The sequence below is a fragment of the Thunnus albacares genome, chromosome 13 (genome assembly GCF_914725855.1).
Source record: "Thunnus albacares chromosome 13, fThuAlb1.1, whole genome shotgun sequence".
NCBI classification, from domain to species: Eukaryota; Metazoa; Chordata; class Actinopteri; order Scombriformes; family Scombridae; genus Thunnus; species Thunnus albacares.
In genome coordinates, this window is record NC_058118.1 from 9,477,371 (window position 1) to 9,499,535 (window position 22,165).

The following is a 22,165-nucleotide window of genomic DNA, read 5'->3' on the forward strand; positions in this document are numbered from 1 at the left end:
ATGTAACAGTAAAGTAATCTTAAATGTATCACCAAATGGCATGGGACAGAACAATAGTGCAAAGACAGTAGAATAAGTAATAGCCTTTCACACAGGTCTTCATATTTCCATTTTCTTTGACAGTCAGTCCTGTGCTACAAGGGATTGCCGCCAATTGCTTCTGTACCTTTGTTTCAAAGATACTGACAGCTGCAATGTGGAGTGTCCCCTAACTAATGACAGAGTTTTAGCTGTTAAAATGCCGTATTTGGGTTTTATCTAAGTCATTGTTTCAAAAACATGCTGCCTGGCTAGATAAGAAATTCCCTCTGGTAGTGCCCTAAACAGTCAGCACAGACAGGCCTATTCACAAAACTTCAGTGAATGTGAATAATAGATCACTAGTCACGTTTCATGCAGAAGCTTGGGAGGTTTTGTTGTATGTATTCTCATGCTAAGATGAATGAAAACTGCATTTATATAGGATTTATTGTCTGAGTTCTGTGAGCAATTACAAGGTTACAATTTTTTTTTACAAGATTTTCAGCATAATACATCATTTAAAACATCATTTGAATTTTTTTTCTTATGGTCTTTTCATAGCGTACTGTGTAAATAATGGATACCAAAACATATATATTTTTTCCATTGTAACTTTCATACATGTTCGTTTATTCATTAATTTCTTATCCTGTTTCTTCTTCAGGGTCACGAGAGGGCAACACCAGCTTATCTCCACATACATTGTACAGAGGGAGCAGCTGGAAGCTCATTATAGGTCATCTACATGAAAAGATCCATAATTACTCCACTGTACAGATACCATGCTTTATTGATCCCCATAGGAAAATAACTTCATTGGCTTTCATTATGAATATAGCTCTTAAAGGCCAGGCCACAGGGTCAGCTTGAACACAGGTTTGATGGCTCAGGAGACTTTCTCCAATATCAGCTCATCTTGTAACCTAAAATTGTGCAACATTTTGTACAGTGCAAAATCTGATCCTCTGCATATTCTGGGCTGTATTTAAATTGTAATGTTTTATAGTATGGATTTATCAATGGGAATTCTCACTGTAACATATTTTAATTAATAATGTACATTACAACATTGTTAATTAATACAAGCCTGCATCGTTGGTAGTACATGAGGCTCATGTTTAAAGCTGTAAGGCCCATTAAACGTCTACTGTACCTACTAAGACATCAATTCAAATGCACTAACGGCAAAATTTACCATGTATCACTTTCCAACCATATTGTCAGATTCCAATAAAACTGCATAGTGTCTCAACAACATAATTATTTTTACTAAGTACTTAGTATTCAATTATTGTTCAATTATAAATACATCAGCATGCTTTCTTTCACTGTTTAAAAAAAAACTAATAAGATGCCAGTTAACTGGTGTTGCACAATATCTATGTTACACTTTGTGCCACATTATATGCATCTTTTAGCTGTATGAAACTCTGCTTATGTTATAATAAACACCTGTGAGCCATAACACCAGTATCATTTTAATATTAACATGCACATAGGAGTTGCCCCACTTTTGTGCTGCTTTCTGAGGGACTATATTGCATGGCGGAAGAATAAGTAATTGTAATTTTAAAAAAAAGATTGCGCAGCTGCTTTTGAAATGATTGCTACTCAGTGGAATAGTAACCACTTCTAATTAAGAACAATTTCCTGGACAAAGATTTTATTATTATTATTATAATAGTAGGCTATGTGTCCACTGATTTAGAAGAGCAATAAGCCACTTTCACCTCTAGTGGCTTATTGCTTAATTAAATGACAAATCGGAGTATTGGTTTGCAGATTGCCTGAATTGACGTCAATTGGATTGGTTAGGTGACAGAGCCAGGCTCCGCCCCCTGTGGGCCAAGGTAGAGCATGCTGAGAGAGAGGGAGGAGGGAGCAGGGGGCTGAGCTGATCCCACGTGTGACGCTTTCATTCCCGGCTCAGTAATATTCTCATAGCGGGGCTTTGCATATCTCCTGCCGTATCTGTGTGTGTCTGTCACTGTTACTGTAGTCCCAGCCTATAGTTTGGAATAGATATGGAAGGAGACGGGAGTCAAGCCACATCCGGAAGCCTAAATGATTCACAACATGACCCGGGGTAAGAATCTTTCTAAATTTAATCCTTAGGTACGATTTTTTTCCATGTTACAACATCTTGGAGAGGACTTCGACTGCCGTGCTGGATTCGTCCCCACAGTACGCACTTAAACGGTGCACGGGTCCGTTTCCAGACGCAGTTTTACAGACCTCAGCTTTGTAGCGAGTGTGTCCTCCCCCTTTAATGTAGATAGACCATAATTACTAAGCGCGAATGTGTTTTCATAGTCTTCCTTCATCCTTTAAGGTCGCTTTTAGAAGTAGTTAGTCGTCAAAATGGCCGAACTGACATCTGGACTCACTTCTGTTGTGTTTTCCCCTTACAGTAAAATGTTTATCGGTGGCCTCAGCTGGCAAACCTCACCAGGTGAGACTGTTATTCTCTTTAACACCGTATCCAGTATTTCTTGTTGTTTTGTCGCTGTGACTGAGTGCTCGTTGTAGCTGCTGGCGGTGTATGTGCGAATGTGCACTGTGCAGTACTGTACTGTATGGGATATCTCACTAGTGTGTGCGCACGATGTTATTTTTGATCTCCGTCCATCTGAAGTCCTCTATTCGACCCCTATGCGCATCGCGGGGTGTTTTTTGAAATACAGTGACAACAGCATGCCCATATGTTTCTGTCAAATGACCCGACATATTTTCTCTATTCACAGACAGCCTTAGAGACTATTTTAGTAAATTCGGAGAAATAAGAGAATGTATGGTGATGAGAGACCCCACGACAAAGCGCTCAAGGTAAATATAGGGCTTTTCTACTTTTCCTTACCAGTGCATGTAGCCATATCGCTTACTTTGTCCGTGTTTAGTATTAATCCAGCGTGTATGTGTGTTTCTGTGTCCGCGCGCGCATGTGTTCGTGTGTGTCCCTGTGTGCGCGCGCCTGCGTGTGGTTTCACAGCAAGCCAGATAAGCTTAAATGCTCACTGCTGTAAAGCTGCGGCCGAATGCAATTTGACATTGACTTTGTGACTGCACCACAATGTTGGTGTAGTGTCGTCTCACACTGTAACATACCAAATAATGATCAGCAGTGTCCTCAGTTTCAGTTTCAAATCTGCTACAGGACGTCCATAATGTGGACTATAAATGCATTTGCAAAGAAATATTGTAACAATAATAAGGTCATAGGAATATTATGCCTACTGTTATGCAGTCTGTTGTTACATGTCAATATTTTTCATCGTTTGTATTTGAAAGAATAAAAAAAAATGTAATTTTTGTTTTTGCATGTATGCATTTTAACATTTTTGTTGTTTTTGTCTGTGTGTCTTTGTTTTGCAGAGGATTTGGGTTTGTTACGTTTACAGATGCTGCCAGTGTAGATAAAGTCTTAGCTCAACAACACCATGAATTAGACTCAAAGACGGTGAGTTCATTTGATCTACATTTATATTAGTGTTTATTCCATGTTTTGTGTTTGCACCGTTCTGCCCCTGGAGACCCCCCACGTCCTAACTGTGTGACATTTCGCTGCCTTAAGGGCCTTTTGGGGAAACACCTCTTAGGTTAACAGTCTGTTTGGATCAAGGTCATGTATAAGGGCTAAATGTATGATGGTCCCTTCAACACAGAGACTGGCAATAAAACACAACTCCAGGGTGAATATTATATGTGTTCACTTTCACTTCTTCGGATGAATGGGGCAGACACGCCCCCTTCTTCGCTGCAGCCACATGTGCAGTGTGCACATAGCTCATGTTCCACTGAAGGGCGTGCTGTCTCAGGCCCGCTGCTGGGCTACTGTTTGACCTAGCAAACAATACATTGGATCACACCTGATGCGCTGATACTGTATGTGTGAAAAATAGGTTAAAACAACACTTCCCAAAAATATCACCCGTGTGTCAAAATCAGATCTATAAACTAAATCAGAATAAATCTACCTGTTTCCAAACAATAAATACGTCATTTAAACTAACTGGTTATTTGACTACAATGTAATTTAATCAGATTTTAATAAATTTAGCAGTATTACAGCAATACACAAGTAATATTATGTCAAACATTTACCATTATAAATACGTGTTTAGTTTGAAAGGGTCCTCTGAATTGAATCTACATAAATAAGGCAATTCATTCACAAACACCCACACACTCATTTATGGAAAAAGTTTGAAGTATTGCGGATTCTACTTGCCCTTTTAAATTTGTCAGTAGATGAATAATTAAACATGCTAGTCATTTTTGAGAGATGTCTGTAATGATGGATTAGATGAGGTTGAACTGAAAATATATCTGCCTGGGATTTCTACTTGGTAGGTGGTAACGTCCAGATATGCCCGCATAGTTTCAGGAAGGGAATAGTGCATGTTGAGGAAAGAAGCTGTGTTTGCTACTTTGGCTGAGGGGAACTCTAGATGGAGGAAAATTTTGAAGGGTATGTATTTTAAAAGACAAACAGATTGTACTTTAGGTGGCAGTATATAATAAGGCTATTCTGAAATCTCTAAAGCTGTACAGGATATGGCAAGTAATGTAAATTTAAAGATCTGGTATTGTGGCCTTTTTTTTCTTTTTTTTAATTAATTTTTTATAAATGCCGAGTCTGTTTTCAAACCTTTATTTATACAGGGTATGCCATTGAAAGCAAGCTATATTTTTTCAAGGACTCCCTGATTACAACACAAATATGAGATATAAGAAACAATAATCGGCAAATATAAAAAGCAAATATGCACAGATAATAACAGTTTTAAATTAATTATTTTAAACATATCTGTGACATTTTATTCACCAAAAGTTGTTTAGATTTCTCTAAATCTATCTCTCCTTACAGCCCAGGTTTCCCTCTGTCCTCCAGCAGGCTGTTTTTGAAGCTATTTACATAAAATCAACATTATTAATGACCACCTACTCCGATTGGCTGGAGGTGTGGCCCCCACCTTCACCCCCAGCCAATCGGAATAGGACCTAATGAATAATGCAAGTACCCTTACGTCATATCTTTACCTGGAGTAATGTCTGTAGCTGGAGATGTAAGGCAGTTCATAGCGGTCTATGAACCAGAGTGTGATTATGAATGGGAAGGGGAAGAACCTGCTGTTGCAAAGATAAGATTTCAACAGGATGTTTCAGAACAGTGAGATTGTGTCTAAGTTTCCCAACAAAGGACAAGTAATTTTTCAAATGTAGCCAGAGGTTGCTAGCTTAGCTTTAGCACAGATATATTATATTCCTTCAGCTGAGTAACACAAAGAAACAATGTTTACCAGTCCATTTGTTTTAAAACTTCATCCAGGAGCGCCCTGGTAGCCGGATGGTTACAGCACATGCTGCATAACTGTAATGTCCCTTCAACTCTGGCTTGGGACCTTTGTTGCACGTCATACCCCACTCTCTCTCCCCTTGTTTCCTGTCTGCTTCTCCACTATCAGCTCTCCAAAAAAAAAAAAAAAAAAAAAAAAAAAAACTTCATCCAAACATTGAAGATGAAAAAGTTGAAAATCCTGCGGCGTACTGAGTCTCGTTAAGCAGTCGGCTGTAAAATGTGCAGAACACACACACACACACAACCTCTTGCCGATAACGGAGGAAAGATTGTCTCAAAAAATGAATTTCAGTCATTTCTGATGTAAATTTCCATCCTCTGGAAGGCTGCAAAGACTTTTTAGCTGCTGAACAACCAGCAACACTTCCACTATCCTGCTTTGCTCGTCGTCCGTTACAGTAGGGGTGGACTCATGTAGTAACGGGTTCCGCCTTAACACCGCTAGCTCTTTAGCCTCAAATTTCAAAATATCTAATAACTTAAAAAGACAGAGAAGATAATATTGAGTAATTTTACAGCACAGGAGCCCCCCCCACCACCACCACCACCATCACCCTAATCCCTCCCAAAGCTCAGTTTTCTTGTTTTCGACAATAACAGCCCTTTAAGATTTGTTGTTCATTGTATTCATATTCTTGAGCTCGAGTGTGATGGACGCAGTGCTGAGAAACATGGTGTTTGTTGGGAAGTGGGTCTTACTTTATGTTCCTTCCAGTTCTTTGAACTGCAAAGTTTGTAGTAAAGTGGCTGCTCTTTTTTTATTAGGGAGCTCTGAGCTTTCTGGCCAGTTTTCAGACCACCTCAGTGATGGAGACTTTACTGCTCCAAAGGAGCTTATTTTTTTTTTAGTATTTCTACTATTCCAAAAAACTATTGATAACACTAAACCCAAATACATTATGGGGCTTTAAAATATACGGTGGGCATATGGATTGTTCCTGTGACACCCCCTAAAATGTAAATCAGACCCTCCCTGTTTTGTTTTTTAAGATTTAGGTCGGTCAGTGTCTCATTCAAATTTGTACTTTAGTTGTGCTGTAGTGTTCTATATAAAATGTAGGTCTTTAGATGTATTATATCTATTAATGTGCTTTGAAAATAAGAGTGATAAGATCAGAGAATATAGAGGGAAGACACATTTCCTGGTAGTTAAATGCCCAATAAATAAGACTGATGGTATTGCAAAACTTGCAGATATCTGTATAGGTGCAGGTTGGGGGGGCTGCTTGAAGAGGTAACGATGCAAACATTCTTTGATGCAGAATCTAGAGCAGTTTGATAACTTCAAACTAGGCATTTTGAATGAACAACTCTGTGACAGCTTGACAGCATATATATCTACAGCAAAGGTCGGGATGATACCTGTGAGGGAAGGTTGCACATAAAAATACACTTACAACATGTAGGAGTTGGCCAAAACCAGTCTTGTACTGTTGTCTGATACAGTAACTGGAGCAGTCGTTGGTTCTGAACCTTGCCCATTAGCACTTTGAGAATAGTGGCAGTAGGAAAGGGTTAAATTCCTCGTGCACTTTTGAGTTATTCTGTTAAGCTCGTTGGATTTAACCCGAGGACTTTCTGCTCATATCTTCACCTCTAACTACTTCTGTGTTGCAACTGACTTATTTGGATCAGGAATAGTTTGTTATACCCATGAAAAAAAAGGTGATTGTTGACTTAACTTAAACCTGCGGATTATATGTAATGACACAATCAAAAGATGAAATATTATTGGCTTATTTTCTTATTTATGTTGGAGTTCAAACAGGTTTTCCCCGTCTTCTCAAGCATATTAAGTGTTATGCAAAATAAATTATGTAAATTTACCATTTAGTGAATGTGGGCCGCATTACCAAATATAAAGATACCGTACAGGTACAGAAAAAGATTGTTTTAAAAGTGTATCAGCTATAGATGTGTATATAAACCATGGCATTGTATCACAGTTATTGTAGACTCTAGGTCATATTTGGCAGACTTATGTCATGCTCTTCAGATTTGACAGCACCTCAGCCTGAGGACTGAACAGTGACATTTTAAAGTCTGACGTCCAATCACCATTTTGTGTGAATTGTGGCCTCAGCGCACTGGCTCGGTGAAGTTCTCTAAACTTGTTGCACATCTGTCCTTGCCTAACTGGCAAGTCACTCGAGGCTGGTTGTGAAACATTTCCTTTTATATAATATTTGTCATTACCTCTGTAAGGTTTTTTTTTTTTTCCTCTAAAAAAATCAATATGTTTTGGCAGTAGAGTTTTACTCAAAATTTGTAATGTTTTTTTGGGGGGCTTTTTTTTTTTTTTTTGCCTTTACTAGATTGCATACAATAGTAAGCTGACCGGAAATGAGTGGAGAGAGAGGCCCGGTCGGACTCATATGGGTGATTACACGGTCAGCGTCTTAAACCCTCAGGCCATCAGGCTGCCCCTGAATAAATTGTTTTTAACGACCATTAATATAATCATTTCTATATTTAAAAAGATATGAAGCCAAATTGAATTTGCATTCCTGCCTGGTGTTAATGAAACATTTTTTGTGTGTGTGATTTATTTGCTTTGTTTCCATAGCCATGTAGTTTGTCCATATACTCCCTAACCTGTAATAAAATGATGATACTGATAGTCCTGTAATAACAGTGATAACTAATGGCTTTTGCATAATGAACAACAAAATGAGGCCATGTGGTTTGTAGCTAGACATTTTTGTATTTGGATGAATGTTTGACAGCGTAATTGACATATCAAAGTTGAAATGAGATCCCGTTTACTCAAACACATGCAGAAATTGATATTTCAGAGCTGCTAATGTGCTGTTGTTTATCCGTGCAATAGGAGAGTGCAAACCTAAGGCAGCTGTCTGTGTTGTCTTCCTCACCATTAGTCACTGGGCTGTATCCGCTGTGCTGTTGTATATCTTAACATTCACACTATCAAGATCGCATTGCATTAGGATCTGTCATATCTCTTACGAAGTTGCTCAACAGTAATGGAAAGAATTAACTGATGTGTTTGCAGATGTTTGATTCGATACAAGTCTCCTACTTTTGCAACGCTTGAATGAATCCATACCCGTGTTTTTTTCCCTAATAACCTTGAAAGGACTGGCTGTAAGTGGCTGGAGGTGCCGTGACTGAACAAGTTGAGTCATATTATGAGTATTCATACAGAGAAAGTGGAAATCATACCTAATTTACATTTTTTCCCCTTGTTTATCTCATTTTATTTTATATATATATAGCTGGATGTGTGAATTAAATCAGCGAGGCTTTGGGTTTTTGACAAGCACATACCATTTCAGTCACAGATATAGTGCAGTAACTGCTATTTAAGTAATAGTAGTTAAAACACAAAAGAGGCATTTCTTACTTTTATTGCACTCATACCACATAAAGGATTTCAGTATGGATTATCATTTTCCCTGAGTTTGTGGTTAAGAGCGATATAACAGATCATAAACCAAAAATACCAGGATGGGTGAAGATAGGCACGCCATCACAATCTTCTTTTTCTTTTTTTTTTCTTTTTTTGTATTGGTTTTTTTTTTTTCACTGTGTGCTCTGCTTTTTGTCCGGTTATGAAAACACTCAAGACTAGGATGAATGTGAATGAGACATATGGGGAAGCACAGCCTGGGGCTTGAAAACACACATGCTGGTAATTCAGAACATATTTACCATTTTTCATGATGCTTTGTTCAGTTTAGAAATATGCAACTCATAGCATCTGTTCCTGAAGATGTTTCAAGGCATGCCGGTATGAACAGGAGATCACAGTACATTACTTTGCATTTAAGAAGAAACAGTTGAGAGCTTTACAAGGCAGCAGATTGATTCCTGGCTGCTTCCAGGTTAGCATCTTTTATTGTTTTATGTAAAGCAGTTATAATCACATTTTAATGCGAACTGTAATAAAATATTTACATTCATCAGAGCAAGGTGAACCTCCAAAAGGTTATATTTGAATGCAAAATACGAATTAAGTTCCTGACAGTGTATGACATTCATCATAATTTAAACAGCATGAATATGGTTTCAATCTTAATTTATTGCAACCTGTAAAACCCACTAACATCTATGTTTCCTTGTAAAATAAACATATTGCTGGTCCTGGGGTAATTCCGGCCTTTATTAAATGACCCCAGGTCAACTTATGCACGCAGTTTTGATGTCTGAAGTGAGGCGGGGAATAACCCAAGAGGACAGGAAGAGGAAAAGTGTGGATGAGCAGCTGTTCCGGACAAATCTAAAACCTTATTCATCAGATAGGATTTAGAAGTAAAGTCAAATCAATGAGCTAAACTCTGACTTGCTCTTGTACAGCAGGTGCTCTGTCTTCTGCAGTTAATTATGGCTGAAGGCGTTATTAGTTCATGCTGTATCTGTCTCTTGTCGGTACATACAGAGCATCAGATGTTTGTCAAGGCGGTAATGTAATACCTTGTGAAATACCAGTAAATCTAGATCATAATGGTGTTGCATATTCTGAAGAAGAAAAAAAAAAGGCTGATTTCCTTGTTGAGCATGACATTGGTAAAATTCTAATTATTAATTTGAGGAGCATAACAAACTGCCTTTTTGAGGTGTTATTCCACAGCAAAGATCAGTAAAGATTGACAGCACAGATATGAAACATTTATGTTTTAATTTCTTGTCTGCGCCGTTGGTATCACACGCGCACACCTGTGGACCTCCTCACACACTTAAATTGGGAGAAGCTGCAAGCTTTGATAAGCCTTTTCCTTTTAGCTTAAACACCACATCATCATGCTGGTGCAGATATGTATTAAGAGAGAGGCAGAGAGTTTACCCAAGAGCCACATTAATATATGAAATTCTTTTGTAAGATGTGAACTTCAGATATATGCTGTTTCTCTGCCCTGATCTCCCACGGTCGCATGCAGAAGCGGCCCTTGGAGACCCTGTAGTAAAAGGCTGTGGAAGATAAAAGATGGTGGGGCGGGGTTGGGGGGGGATTGCTCCTGGTCTTTTCTCATTTATTACTTTGACATACTAGCTTGTATGATGTCTTGAGGAAATCTACTTTTGTTCTATGTGAGATCATGTTGCATCAGTTAACAAAGGTGTATTGAAACCATAAATTTGACAAATCGTGCAGCTGATTGAAAAAGTCTTGTTAGGGTTACGTAAAGAGGCTATAAGGTGAGCAAATTCTTTACAGTGCTCTGCTAGAGAGGCCTGGTTTGCTTTAGAATAAAGAAAAAGCTCTTGACACAGACTACAGCTGTGTGAAATACTTCACTAGTGCATCTTTAGCATATCAAAATCCATACTGCTGTGCGCCTCATGAAGTGAAAACTGTGGAAACTTGGGTAGATGCTTAAGATTTATCAGAGATACCAGCATTGCAAGAGGCACGTGTACTGTAATTGCAGAGCCCTTTGAAAATTATACCACATTAGAGGCTGCCAGTCAATTGTACATAACAGGTACTGCTACCATTAGATGGCTACAGTAATTTAATCATTGGAAAAAAGGACCTCATACATCCTACAGACAGTCGTAGATAGCAGATGCTGCCAAGAATCATACGCTAATCTAACCCGCAGGAATAAGATAGAACTTTGCGTGAAAAATGTAAAACTCATAAAGGGCACATTGACCTGGAATTTGTCATATATGTGAATTGGGTCTAGTACAAGTTTAAAATTAGGATTTTATTGTGGCTCATACATTAAAAAAATAGATGAACTCATTGGTGACTGTTTTTGAATGATGTATATTGATTGCAGTTTGGATTTGAAAACATTATACCTTCAATTATAAACATTCTGTCAATTAAAATATATTTTGACCTTATCTTCCTGTCCCACATGTTTTTTGAATATTCAGGTGTGATAAAGTCTTACTGCTCCTACTTTGCAACATGTAAAAATATTTTTTTTATAACAAAGACAACAACAATGGGCATCATCAGTTTGTAGATTTGCTATGTTGTTGTACATTAATCAGGTCAATCCAAGTAAAGTTTATTGTGATGGTCCTTAATGAATGTTACAGTCCCAATGACCTTCACACTTCCACAGTATGAAAACAGTAAGTGAAAGGTAAATGCCAGGTGTTAAGATGCTTAATAGCGCTGCTTCCCTTCGTTTGAACAGCTTATTTGGCAACCAGTAAAATATAATGTTAGAAGGTGGCGCACATTCAGATTCAGAGCATATTGTTCATTCTGCTCCAAGTCAGGTTTATAAATATCTATGTGCTGTTTAGTTTGCGTGCGCTGCTTGAGATGTTGTCATGATAAATACATTTCCTAGAGGGGGATTATAAAGTACTTTTACTGCTACCAGATGATAACATACAGTTACAGCTGGATGGGAGGTCTACCTTCCTATTTTACAGTTATGCGTCTTCAATTTATGATGTTTAATATGTTATTTTGTGCTGAAGTGTCTTAATATGCTTTTTAGTACTCCCTAAAATTGCCTTCTGTACTCCTAAATCAGTCTGTGATTTGTTCCCACAATCCATTTCAACAAACCACAGAGAATATGCCTTGTTGCAGTCAGTAGATGTAGGTGCAGAATGCGAAAAGTGAAAGCAGTGGCACTGTAAGATCAAAAGAGTGTTTTTTCCTAACCTATTAAGAAAATAACTTTATCATAAAAAGAGGTGATGATCTCTGTTTGACTATCTGTTTAAATAAAGGATTAAATAATAAAAAATCACATAATGAACCACAATATTCCAAGTAAACTACTATCAATTGGTGTGAATTGTGTCAAGGTGCAAAGTATTGCTAGATGAGAACAGACCTGAGTGAAATAGCATTTACAAGTACTGCATTTGGAATTACTGAAATAACTGTGCTACCTGGGTCTGGTTGACTGGTCCTAAACCTGATGGTATGTGTGTTACATAACAAAAATGTTTCAGGAAGGAAGTATCAGGTGAAACCGAGACAACATAATCTCTGGTTCAATTGAACGGTTATCCAGTGCAAAGGAGAATGCATATTCTAGCTCTTGGCCTTAAGTATGAAGGTACTTTCAACATAAAAAAAATCACATGCACATGAATATGTAAACAGATGGGAAACAATTGCTACATCCCTCCTGCCCTTGATTTCAAATTTCTCAAAGGAGTCATTCATCATAAGTTGTGACCTAAAAAGGTGCTGCTACAGCATTTCTCAGAAGGATTGGTTAGTAAGTCCTCATTGCCTAATTTGGCTGCATTGCTCTGAGTGTGATTTAGACAATCTGCAGTATCATAGCCCCATTTTAACACAATTTTGTGCATATAATTGCCTCTTTTTGATAATCCTAATATTTTAAACAGACTAAAAAACTATATGACCTCCATTTCTGCTGTGTGAAAATGCTTTCTCGTGCATTTTGAAACAGTAGGATTCATGGGAACAGTAATGATCAGCAGGATAGAGAAAACAATTAGTTTATGTAGTGTGATGAAATGCAGATTAATAGGTTTCATATAGGCTTAAAAAGTAAGATACATTACCAAGTATAGGACTTTGGTATTCAAAGAATAACATGTTGTCTGTGCTCAAATAGGGCGCACAAAATAATTGAGTTTGAATTGGTTATGCCTGGGGCTAAGTGCTAAAACAAATCTTTAAATGAAATTCATTACAAGCAGTGTTGCTATACCCAGGTGTTATTGAATTCATATCTCATTTTGACCTGATTTAGAAAGATAACAGTAATAACTGAAACTGACAAAAGACGACAATGACATTGCACATCATGGTTTCCCTTCAAACACATTAAAACATAGTCAGTCTCATTGGCTTAATTGATCTGTGCAGATGGTGTCTTTTCTTCTTGTATTCCTTGGTTAATTTTCTTTTCATTGTTTTCCTCAGCAGGATGAGATATCTTTCCCTTAAAAAGATTCATCTGTGCCAAAGGAGTAACTTTTACACATGCTGGTACACTAAGCATGGTACACTAATTGTAAATATTTCTGGATAATATACAGCAAAATAATATGCAACAACATGAAAAGGATTCTCTGATAAACATAAATGAGTAACATCCTACCAAAGAAAAATATGTATTGGTATCATTTTTGAGAAATTCTTTCTCAAATTTATCGGTATCCAGACAAGGACAATTTAGGATGACATTGCTGCTTGAGATAGTTCCTTTTCATTGTAAGTGCAAGGTTGATGAGACCCCCCACCACATACCTTCATACCAGTGAAATTAATGAGGAAAATGAAGCTAATGACATAACAAGCACAAGATGGAGAACCAGGCTGATCTGATGCATCCTCCTGGTTATTTGGCAATATCTGGAGGTGTCACCGGCCTCAGACTCTCATTTTCTCCCTGTCATATTCAATCAGCGATTGCTGCCTAAAATAAAAGCAAGTCTCTACAGCGACTCTGACCAGCAGAACGATGGTGTGGCTGGCCTCCATAGCCATGTTTTTTTTATTTTTTGAACAGTGAGGTTCTTTTTTTAGTATACAGCTGTTGGCACAACCAATATTTTAGTCTGGAGATTAATTCGTACACAGTAATCAGCAGTAATTAATATGCTGCTTCTTAAAATACATTGTCCAGCGCAACAAATGTTGTGCCTATAATGTGTCGTTGAGCTCTATCAATTGTAGTTTGCTACAGTAAGTAATGAAGTCACTGATATTAGCCAGCTGTCTTCAAATCCTCATCAACAGATTTTTTTTAACAGCCATTAGTCAGAGCTCAAGATATAAAATCTTGAAGTGAATGTAGTTTTGTTTTTAACATCAAGGTCTTACTTGTGTCAATACTGACAAAGTGATTTAACTTGAAATCAAACCAGTTATTTGGTCAAACCGTTGCACCAGTATAATGAATAAGAACACAGCCAATAGACCAGCTGTACATTTAAATGATTGGCTCAAGATGGTGAGATAAGATGGTGTCGTAGAGGAAACACCATGCTTCAGTGAGCTCCGGTGATTATTTAACATTATTGGTTTAGCGAAAGCATCATACCTTAAAGTGGGACTAACTCTATAGAAAAACTCTTGACAACTACTTTTACAAAATACTCAACAACATGCCCAAAACCGTGAAAAAATCAACCAAGAATTTTTACGAAAACGAGGAGCAAATGATGATGCTAATGTTGTGGAAGCGGCTGAATGTGAAGATGCTAGCAGTAGCAGTAGCACTGACCAAAACATTGTCGAGGCAATGGACAGGATAACCAATAATATCATGAAGGTTATCGATGCTAAAGTTGACACTGTACTTGTGGCTATAATGGATCAAACAACCCAAATACAGGCTCTGGGAGTTTGAGTCAGTGAGGCGGAGGACAGAATTGCTACTGTGGAGACCATGATGGAATTTTTGCAGTCTAAAGTGACAAATCTAGAGAAACAAGTGAGTGGACTGTTGGAACATGTAAATGATTTAGACAGTTGTGGACTCAGATGCAATGTAGGCTTTGTAGGTCTACCTGAAGGTACAGAAGGAACAGATCCTGTGAATTTTATCAAAGTGGTTACCTTACTATCTTAAAATGACAACCGTTCCTTAGCACTGAAACCTGGTCCCAAACAATGCCCCAGACTGATCATTATGAAGTTTCACAACTACAACGAATAGCAACGTGTTATCAATGCAGCCCACCATCTTGGTGCAGAACTGGACCATTCCACACGCACTGGACCAAGGATTTCTTTCTTCAGTCATTACTCAGTGGCAGTGGTCAAGAAACACAAGGCCTTTGATGATATGCAAGATGAATATTGACTAGGCACTGATGTATCCTGCAAGGCTTAAGATGTTGGTCAATGATGCAGAGAAGAGGTTTAATACACCAGAGGGAGCAGCTGTGGACTTGCTTAAACTTTCTGGGACAGCACAGCTTTTTTTGTTATGTTCTGATTATTGGACTGGGACTGTGACATTTAACTTTATGTGAGTACTCACATGATTTTATCATTTATTCATTTGATTACAGTTTGCCATGTGGGATGATGTCATATCACCATATGCGAAATGGAACTTGTGTTTATTTTATGATTAGTCATGAGTATAGCTCTTGGTTGATCCATCGGCTGTTAGCCTTGGGCAGGAGGAAGACGGGGGTTTTTTAAGGGACATTCCACCATTTCCCCTAGGTTTTGTTTTTTGTTATGGTTTGTATGTTTTTACATAGCTCAGTCATGTATTTTTCTTCTTCGTCTTTTTAAACTGATTGTGTCAGGATATTTCCAGTCCTATGTCTGAATTAACAGTTTAATGAATGCCAAATAAGCTTCGGGTCTGTACTTGGACTATATGAGGGATTTATAATCCCATAAAACGTAGGAAAATACTTACCTTCTTGAAAAAAGAAAATATTGATGTTGCACTGGTGCAAGAAACCCATCTTGATGACATAGTAATAGATGTAATTGGTGCAATTAAGAAACTCCAGAGTGGGAAGTCACCAGGACCTGATGAGTTCTGTTGTGAATTTTCAGGACCTGATTTTAGAACCATTACTTAAAATGTTAAACATTTGCTTTCTACTGCAGAATTACCACAGACTCTCAAGCAGGCTAACATATCACTTATATTAAATGAAGGGAAATGCCCTGAGTCTTTTTCCTCCTATAGACTGATATCTCTATTAACTGTGGACCGAAAATTGCTCTCTTAAATTCTAGCTAGTCGTTAGACCCTTTACCCATACTAATTAAAGAAGATCAAACTGGTTGAAATTCAACTAACAATGTTAGACATCTCTTTAATGTTATTCAGGCCTTTTAACCAAAATCTGTAGATGGTCTAGTGCTTTCCCCAGATGCAGAGAAAGCGTTCAACTGAGCTGAGAAGTCTTTTTTTTATTTTACACATTAGAAAAATGTGGTCTTGGTATTAATTTAGTGAAATGAGTTAAAATCATGTATAATTACCCTCAAGCTGCAGTTATGACTAGTAGGTTAAGATCAAAGTACTTTTTTACACATAGAGGTACTGGGCAGGGCTGTCCTCTGTCACCTTTCCTATCTGTATTAGCTATCGAGTCGCAGGCTGAGGCCATTAGAATGACGCCCTCTATATATGATTTACAGGTAGGAGAGATATGTCATAAAATAACTCTTTTATGCTGATGACTTGCTAGTGTTTTTATCTAACTCTGAGGCATCAGCTCCAGCTCTCATCAGGATGATCTACCTGTATAGTTAATTATGTGGATATAAGATTAACTTTAACAAGTCAGAGACTATGCACCTGGGTAGTCTTACTACCATACCTAATACTATGCCATCCTTTCCTTTCAAATGGTCTTCTTCAGGTTTTGTCTATTTAGGTATTTTTGTTACACAATCATTTAATCAGTTGTACAAAGCCAGTTTTGTTCCATTATTCGGTATATAAGATAAGATTTAGAGAAACTAACTTCCTGTTTCTTGGTTAGGACGAATAGCCCTGGTAAAAATGAATGTGTTACCTAGATTGCTTTATCCCGTCCAAATGATTCCTATATTATTTTCAAATAGGGCCCTAAAAAATTTTAATAGTGTATTGGCTGTGTGCTCACTTTAGGTTTATATTTGAGTAGGTAAAGAAACAAACTTCCTCTATTTGGCTGGACATTGAATCATCATTGTTGAACTGTAGATTACGAGATTTACTATTTTTTAAGAATTTTAAGAACATAAGAGATAATTGTTATTCTCAAATAATAGTCCAATGTCATTTGAACAACTGATACAGAAATACCAGCTCCCAAAACAAGATATTTTTCATTTCTTACAAATAAGGCATTATATTACAAAGCGTATTACCCTTATAGATCTGCTATTGAGAAAATGCTGTTTCAACAGCCAGGGAAGGTGTTAGTTAGTTAGTTCGTTCTATGATGTAATGTGTGGCATGTCTCCTACTAATAAACAGAGGATTAAATGTGTATGGGAGAAGGAATTGTCAGTGACTGTTGGTGAGAATATTTGGAGTTATGCCAAAAAGGTATCCATCTGTACTTGAACAAAGACAATCCAGTTTAGAATTATACACAGAATACGTATATAACCCCTCATGGCAGGCATTCTTTTAACCACTCACTTTCTGCTCTGTCCCAAATGTAAAACCAAAATAGGGCTGGTGTAAAGTTTAAAGTCAGCTGGTAGTATTCTACACACCAAAACAGATCAATTCTACAAAGTCTGAGCAACCTTAGCTAAACCATCTTGGACCTGATTTTTCAAGGAGTTTCCTGAATCCAAACTCTTGTAACCTGTGACTTACCTGCAAAATAGGGTATTTCTTGTTACCTCCTCTATATGTTTGTTGATCTGAGCTGTTTTTGTTTGTGTTTGTGTTTTTCTGTTTGTTTGCTTTATAATGCTTATGTGTTTGTCTGGTCAGGGCTGTTAATTATTATTATTATTATTATTATTATTATTATTATTATTATTATTATTATTATTATTATTATTATTATTATTGTTGTTGTTGTTGTGGAAAAATAAGAAATTTCCAATAAACATATTATTAAAAAACAAGGTTCTGTCATTGAATTGTGCATTAAATGGTGTTTTTCAAATGAATTTGTCAGTGGGAACATGCACTGAATCACAAATTGATTCAATAATATTCACTAAAATTATAAATTACAACAGTTTGGTTCTGTTATTGGGTCAGTTTAAATTGGTCACACTGACTGCAGCACAACTACATATTACATCACACTAAGCTGGTGCAAATTCTTGCAAGAAAATGCAAATCACAAAGGGGAAAAAGAATGTAGGATATAAAGCTCACCATGACCAAAAGACTGTCCTTAGCTAAATTAGCTAGCCCTAACCTGAACAGATTGGGAGACAGAGGGAAATAATGATGTTATATCTGATAAAAGTCAGACCTGATGTTGGCCTATGCAGGGTCTTGCAATGCAACTGAATTACAAAATTCCAAGTCCAAGTCCAATTCATGTGCATTTAATTTGTCATAATTGCTATAATTCTGACAGCTCTTGAATGTAGCTTTGGTTTGATATTCAGAAGCAGACATTCTCTATCACCACAGGATGATTATGCAGCTTTTGTAAATCTTAATGGCTTAGAAAAATTGTCATTGTGAGCTTAAAAAAAACACATTTGAATCCATTAAATTATGAATATATATTACTGCTATAAAAATGCCTGTATTTATTGTTGACCACAGATGATTCAAATTGTGACTGGTTGCACTTGTGGAAGCCCTGTGTGGGCTCAGAGTTTTAGACATATTTTCAACACCTGTTTATTGCTTTTCACCCTCGAAATATCACAGCTTTTTCTTTAACAACAATTTTTCTATTCTTTTCTCATTCTCAGATTGATCCTAAGGTTGCCTTTCCCCGTCGCGCCCAGCCTAAGGTAAGAATAAATTGGTCACTAACCCTGCTCAAAGAAAATGATTATGTCTCATGTCACTACCTTACCTAATTTTGTGTGCTCACACAGCAGATACAGAAAGAGGCAGTGGATGTCTGTTTGTTTTTGTAGAGAAACACCTTGTCTGGCTCCATTGTTCTCACCTTGTCTGTATTGTTTCACCAAACCAAAGTAATTAAAGTTGGATATATTATACTTCAAGGAAATTTTCAGCATGAGTGAGGTTATGTTGTTTTTTTCTGTATTACTGTTTTTATATCTACATCATTGTCTCAGTGCTTTTATCATGCTATGCTTTTCTGCAGTTTATCCCTCATCATAGTTGTTTTAATAATACATGTTTAGAAATTAACCCATTGTAGCAATGGGTGGCAATTTTAGTCTGCAACTGTATAAAATCAGGCTTTATTGTCTGTTTCAATGTTACAGGCTATAAAAGGTGAAACAATAGTTTTATTTTAGTATGGAAGAGAGGACAATCAATATGCTGTCTTGTGCTGACTGTTGCTGTGTTTCTAAAGTTGTACATTGATGTGTCTTTTTTTAGTGAAGAGCCTGATATTAGCCTGACTGAATCTGCAAGAAATGATTGCTGACTCCTCATTGACAGTGATGAATTACATTTACTGGCTGAATTACAAGTCTATTGAGTTGTTTTCTGTAGCATTTGGAGTTGAATGGGATTGAATGACATAAATGATTTAGAAATATCTTTAATTGTGGTGCATGCATGTAGAAATAGTCACAATTAGCATTGAAACAATGGATGATTCAAAAAATAAGCCGAACTCCAATCATGCTGGAACTGTGGTTCGTGATGTGTATTATCTTTTGCTATGGATTTTTCTCTTCTTGATTACTGGTCTTGAGCAGTTCTATTGACAATTAAATATTCAACGTGTGCAGATGGTGCTGTGGCGTAGTCAAGGGCTTTGTTGACATGCCCTCTCACACCATCCCCCAGCATTTAATGTGCAGGCTATAGCACACAGTACAGCGTAGCGCTATTCAGCATCGATATCAGAGCTTTTTCCACCTAAACCAGGTGGAAATCGATAATATATTTTCTCCTTCCCAGTGGATCAGAGAGAAGCATTGTTAGAGTTGTTCAGGTTTCAAATGAGGAATTGGCAGTGCAGGCTTTCAAAGCCAGAGCACATGGTGACTTAAGGATATCAGCATATGGTTGACAAACTATCAGTGTTTCTTACATGGCAAGTATATCATTTTAACTCCCTCTGTTCTGTGCCTTGCTCATAAAAGTCTAAGGTGCAATAAAACAGCATTTTTTAAGTGAACAAGAAACTCCTCTCGCTGTGGCGGTTATTGTTAATCTTTTTTTAAACAATGCTGTACTCTTTTTAGCAATGACTCAGACAAGGGAATATAATATTTTGAGCTGTTCTACACGACTTAAAGATATTTGTCATTCTACCTGTGCGTGATTCATAACCCAACGAAACAATGACACCATAACAAAATTTGTGGCACCACAAAAGCCTTGTACCAATGATTTATAAAATGGCTATAGGGCAAGCTTGTTAGAGAAGAAAAATGGTTGTATTGAACCTGGATTATAAAGGATCTTAAAGCAATGGGATTAGCCAGATAGATTAACATTGCATGCGTTTGTACTTTATGTTCAATTGATTTAAGACCTTTAAAAGAAGTCCCATTCTGAGGTTCCCATTTAGAAAGTCCTCTCTGTTTTGCATTTGCTCTCTTTTGTCCGTCTTCCCCCTCCACTGTCTGCCTGCCTGGCTGCTTATGCAGCTGTTGAATAGGCTTCGTTCTTGTTTAAAGAAGCTCGGCTTGGCAGGTGCCTCAGTGGCACGGGCTTCAGGGAGCAAATCGTGACGAGACCAATCAGCGTTAATTTTCTCACGGCTAACAATGACCTCACAAGTAACCCTGCCAATGACCTCTCATTGCTGAATGCTGCAGTATGGTAAAACTATACAGTATGTACAGCACGTAGAGTAATGCTGAAAAACAGACAGGAAGTGAAGGTGAACACAGAGGACATTTCATTGTAAACAACTGAAGGTGTTTGCACCGGGATGACAGGATCACAGGAAAAACAACTTGTATCAGCAGGCATTACTGACACTGCCCCAAAACATGGACAGTTCCACTGTAAAGAGACAGTCAGAAACAGACAGAAAGGAGTTTTGCAGCAAATAATCATTAGGCTATATTAAATTGGACAGCCTTGCATTTAATGTAAGTCTGAAGTGACATGTATGACAAAGTCTACTCGCTCAGATGATTTGTATAGCTATGTACTGTGAAACATTAATATTATTAAGGCCAGTATTATACCTGAATTGTAGGTTACTGTCATGATAAGACATACATAAGTTCTTTTATGACAAATCAGTCACAGAGCACGGATTGCCTCTGCTTTCCCCCCCCCGGATTTGAGAATCTTGAATATGTTTGATTTTAGTAATCTATGTATTTTTATGACCATCTGCACCAGAATATTTAGGCAGGAAGGGGAGATAACCACAGGTGCTGTTGATCAAAGAAAACGTGCTAAAGAAATGCAAAACAGGCACACACACATTACAAATAAATAATGTCACACAACCGAAGCTTATCTTGAGACTTTAAAGTGAACGTTTTGCATTAGAAATAGAAGCGGGTGCTCACAAGTCAGGTCAAAGGTATCAATGCAGGCTAGTCCTCAAATATTCAGGGATTAGGTTGCATCTGTGGATGATTGATAGATGGGAATGAAAGGATTAAACAATGATGATGTGATGCAAAAGTGTTTTTATGCACATTCATTTATGCCCTGTCTCCTCCTAGCCATTCAGCCTGACTGGGGTTAGCCATGGCTTTGGCTGCTGAAAGTAGCTTAAGAATGCCAGGATTTCTACATAAAGGTTTCAGCATCTCAACATTTAGTTTCACAACAAGACATTCTTGATCCATGCTCTTTGTTGCAAAAGTAATTTAATTTAACGGCATTCACTGCAATAGATCTAGTCTAATGATTGTATCAGAGTTTATTTCTGAAATATGGATATGAACACAGATGTTATCTATATTTTATATATATATATATCCTGTCAATCTTTTATTATATAATATATATTGATACATATATTTCTCACTGTTTATTATTTTGTTTTCTATTGAATCAGTATATGACATGTCCATGTCCAGGCTTTCCCCCAGGACGTTAGTTAGCAGTTGTGACAAGTTCACAATAAGGGTAAAGCGTCTTTTTTGATACTGCAACATACTATTCTGATTAATAACTGCAAAGTGTACAATACGATCGATCAACTAATCAGCTGCTGAGCTGAATCAGACAGATCGTGACGCATCTCATCTCATCATTAATGTAGTTAAACTAAATGATGGATTTAACAATCATCATGTGATGTACAACCGCTACTCGTTTAATAAGCCTGATATTGTTTTTA

General features: G+C 37.3%; 1 protein-coding gene across 13 annotated transcripts in view; it reads left to right on the top strand.

Annotated features, from left to right (window-relative positions):
* The first annotated feature begins 1,875 nt into the window (after positions 1–1,875).
* msi2b (musashi RNA-binding protein 2b) overlaps positions 1,876–22,165 on the top strand; it is a 260,618-nt gene continuing 240,328 nt past the window's right edge. For 7 of the 13 annotated variants that reach the window (XM_044369994.1, XM_044369993.1, XM_044369995.1 and 4 more), the window contains exons 1-5: positions 1,879–2,107; positions 2,433–2,473; positions 2,766–2,847; positions 3,394–3,478; positions 18,669–18,710. In XM_044369994.1, coding sequence (XP_044225929.1) covers positions 2,046–2,107; positions 2,433–2,473; positions 2,766–2,847; positions 3,394–3,478; positions 18,669–18,710 — 312 coding nt within the window. In that variant the 5' untranslated portion in view covers positions 1,879–2,045. Of the gene's footprint in view, positions 2,108–2,432; positions 2,474–2,765; positions 2,848–3,393; positions 3,479–18,668; positions 18,711–22,165 lie in introns of all 13 variants that reach the window. The other 6 variants (XM_044370000.1, XM_044370002.1, XM_044370004.1 and 3 more) reach the window with 3 other exon arrangements.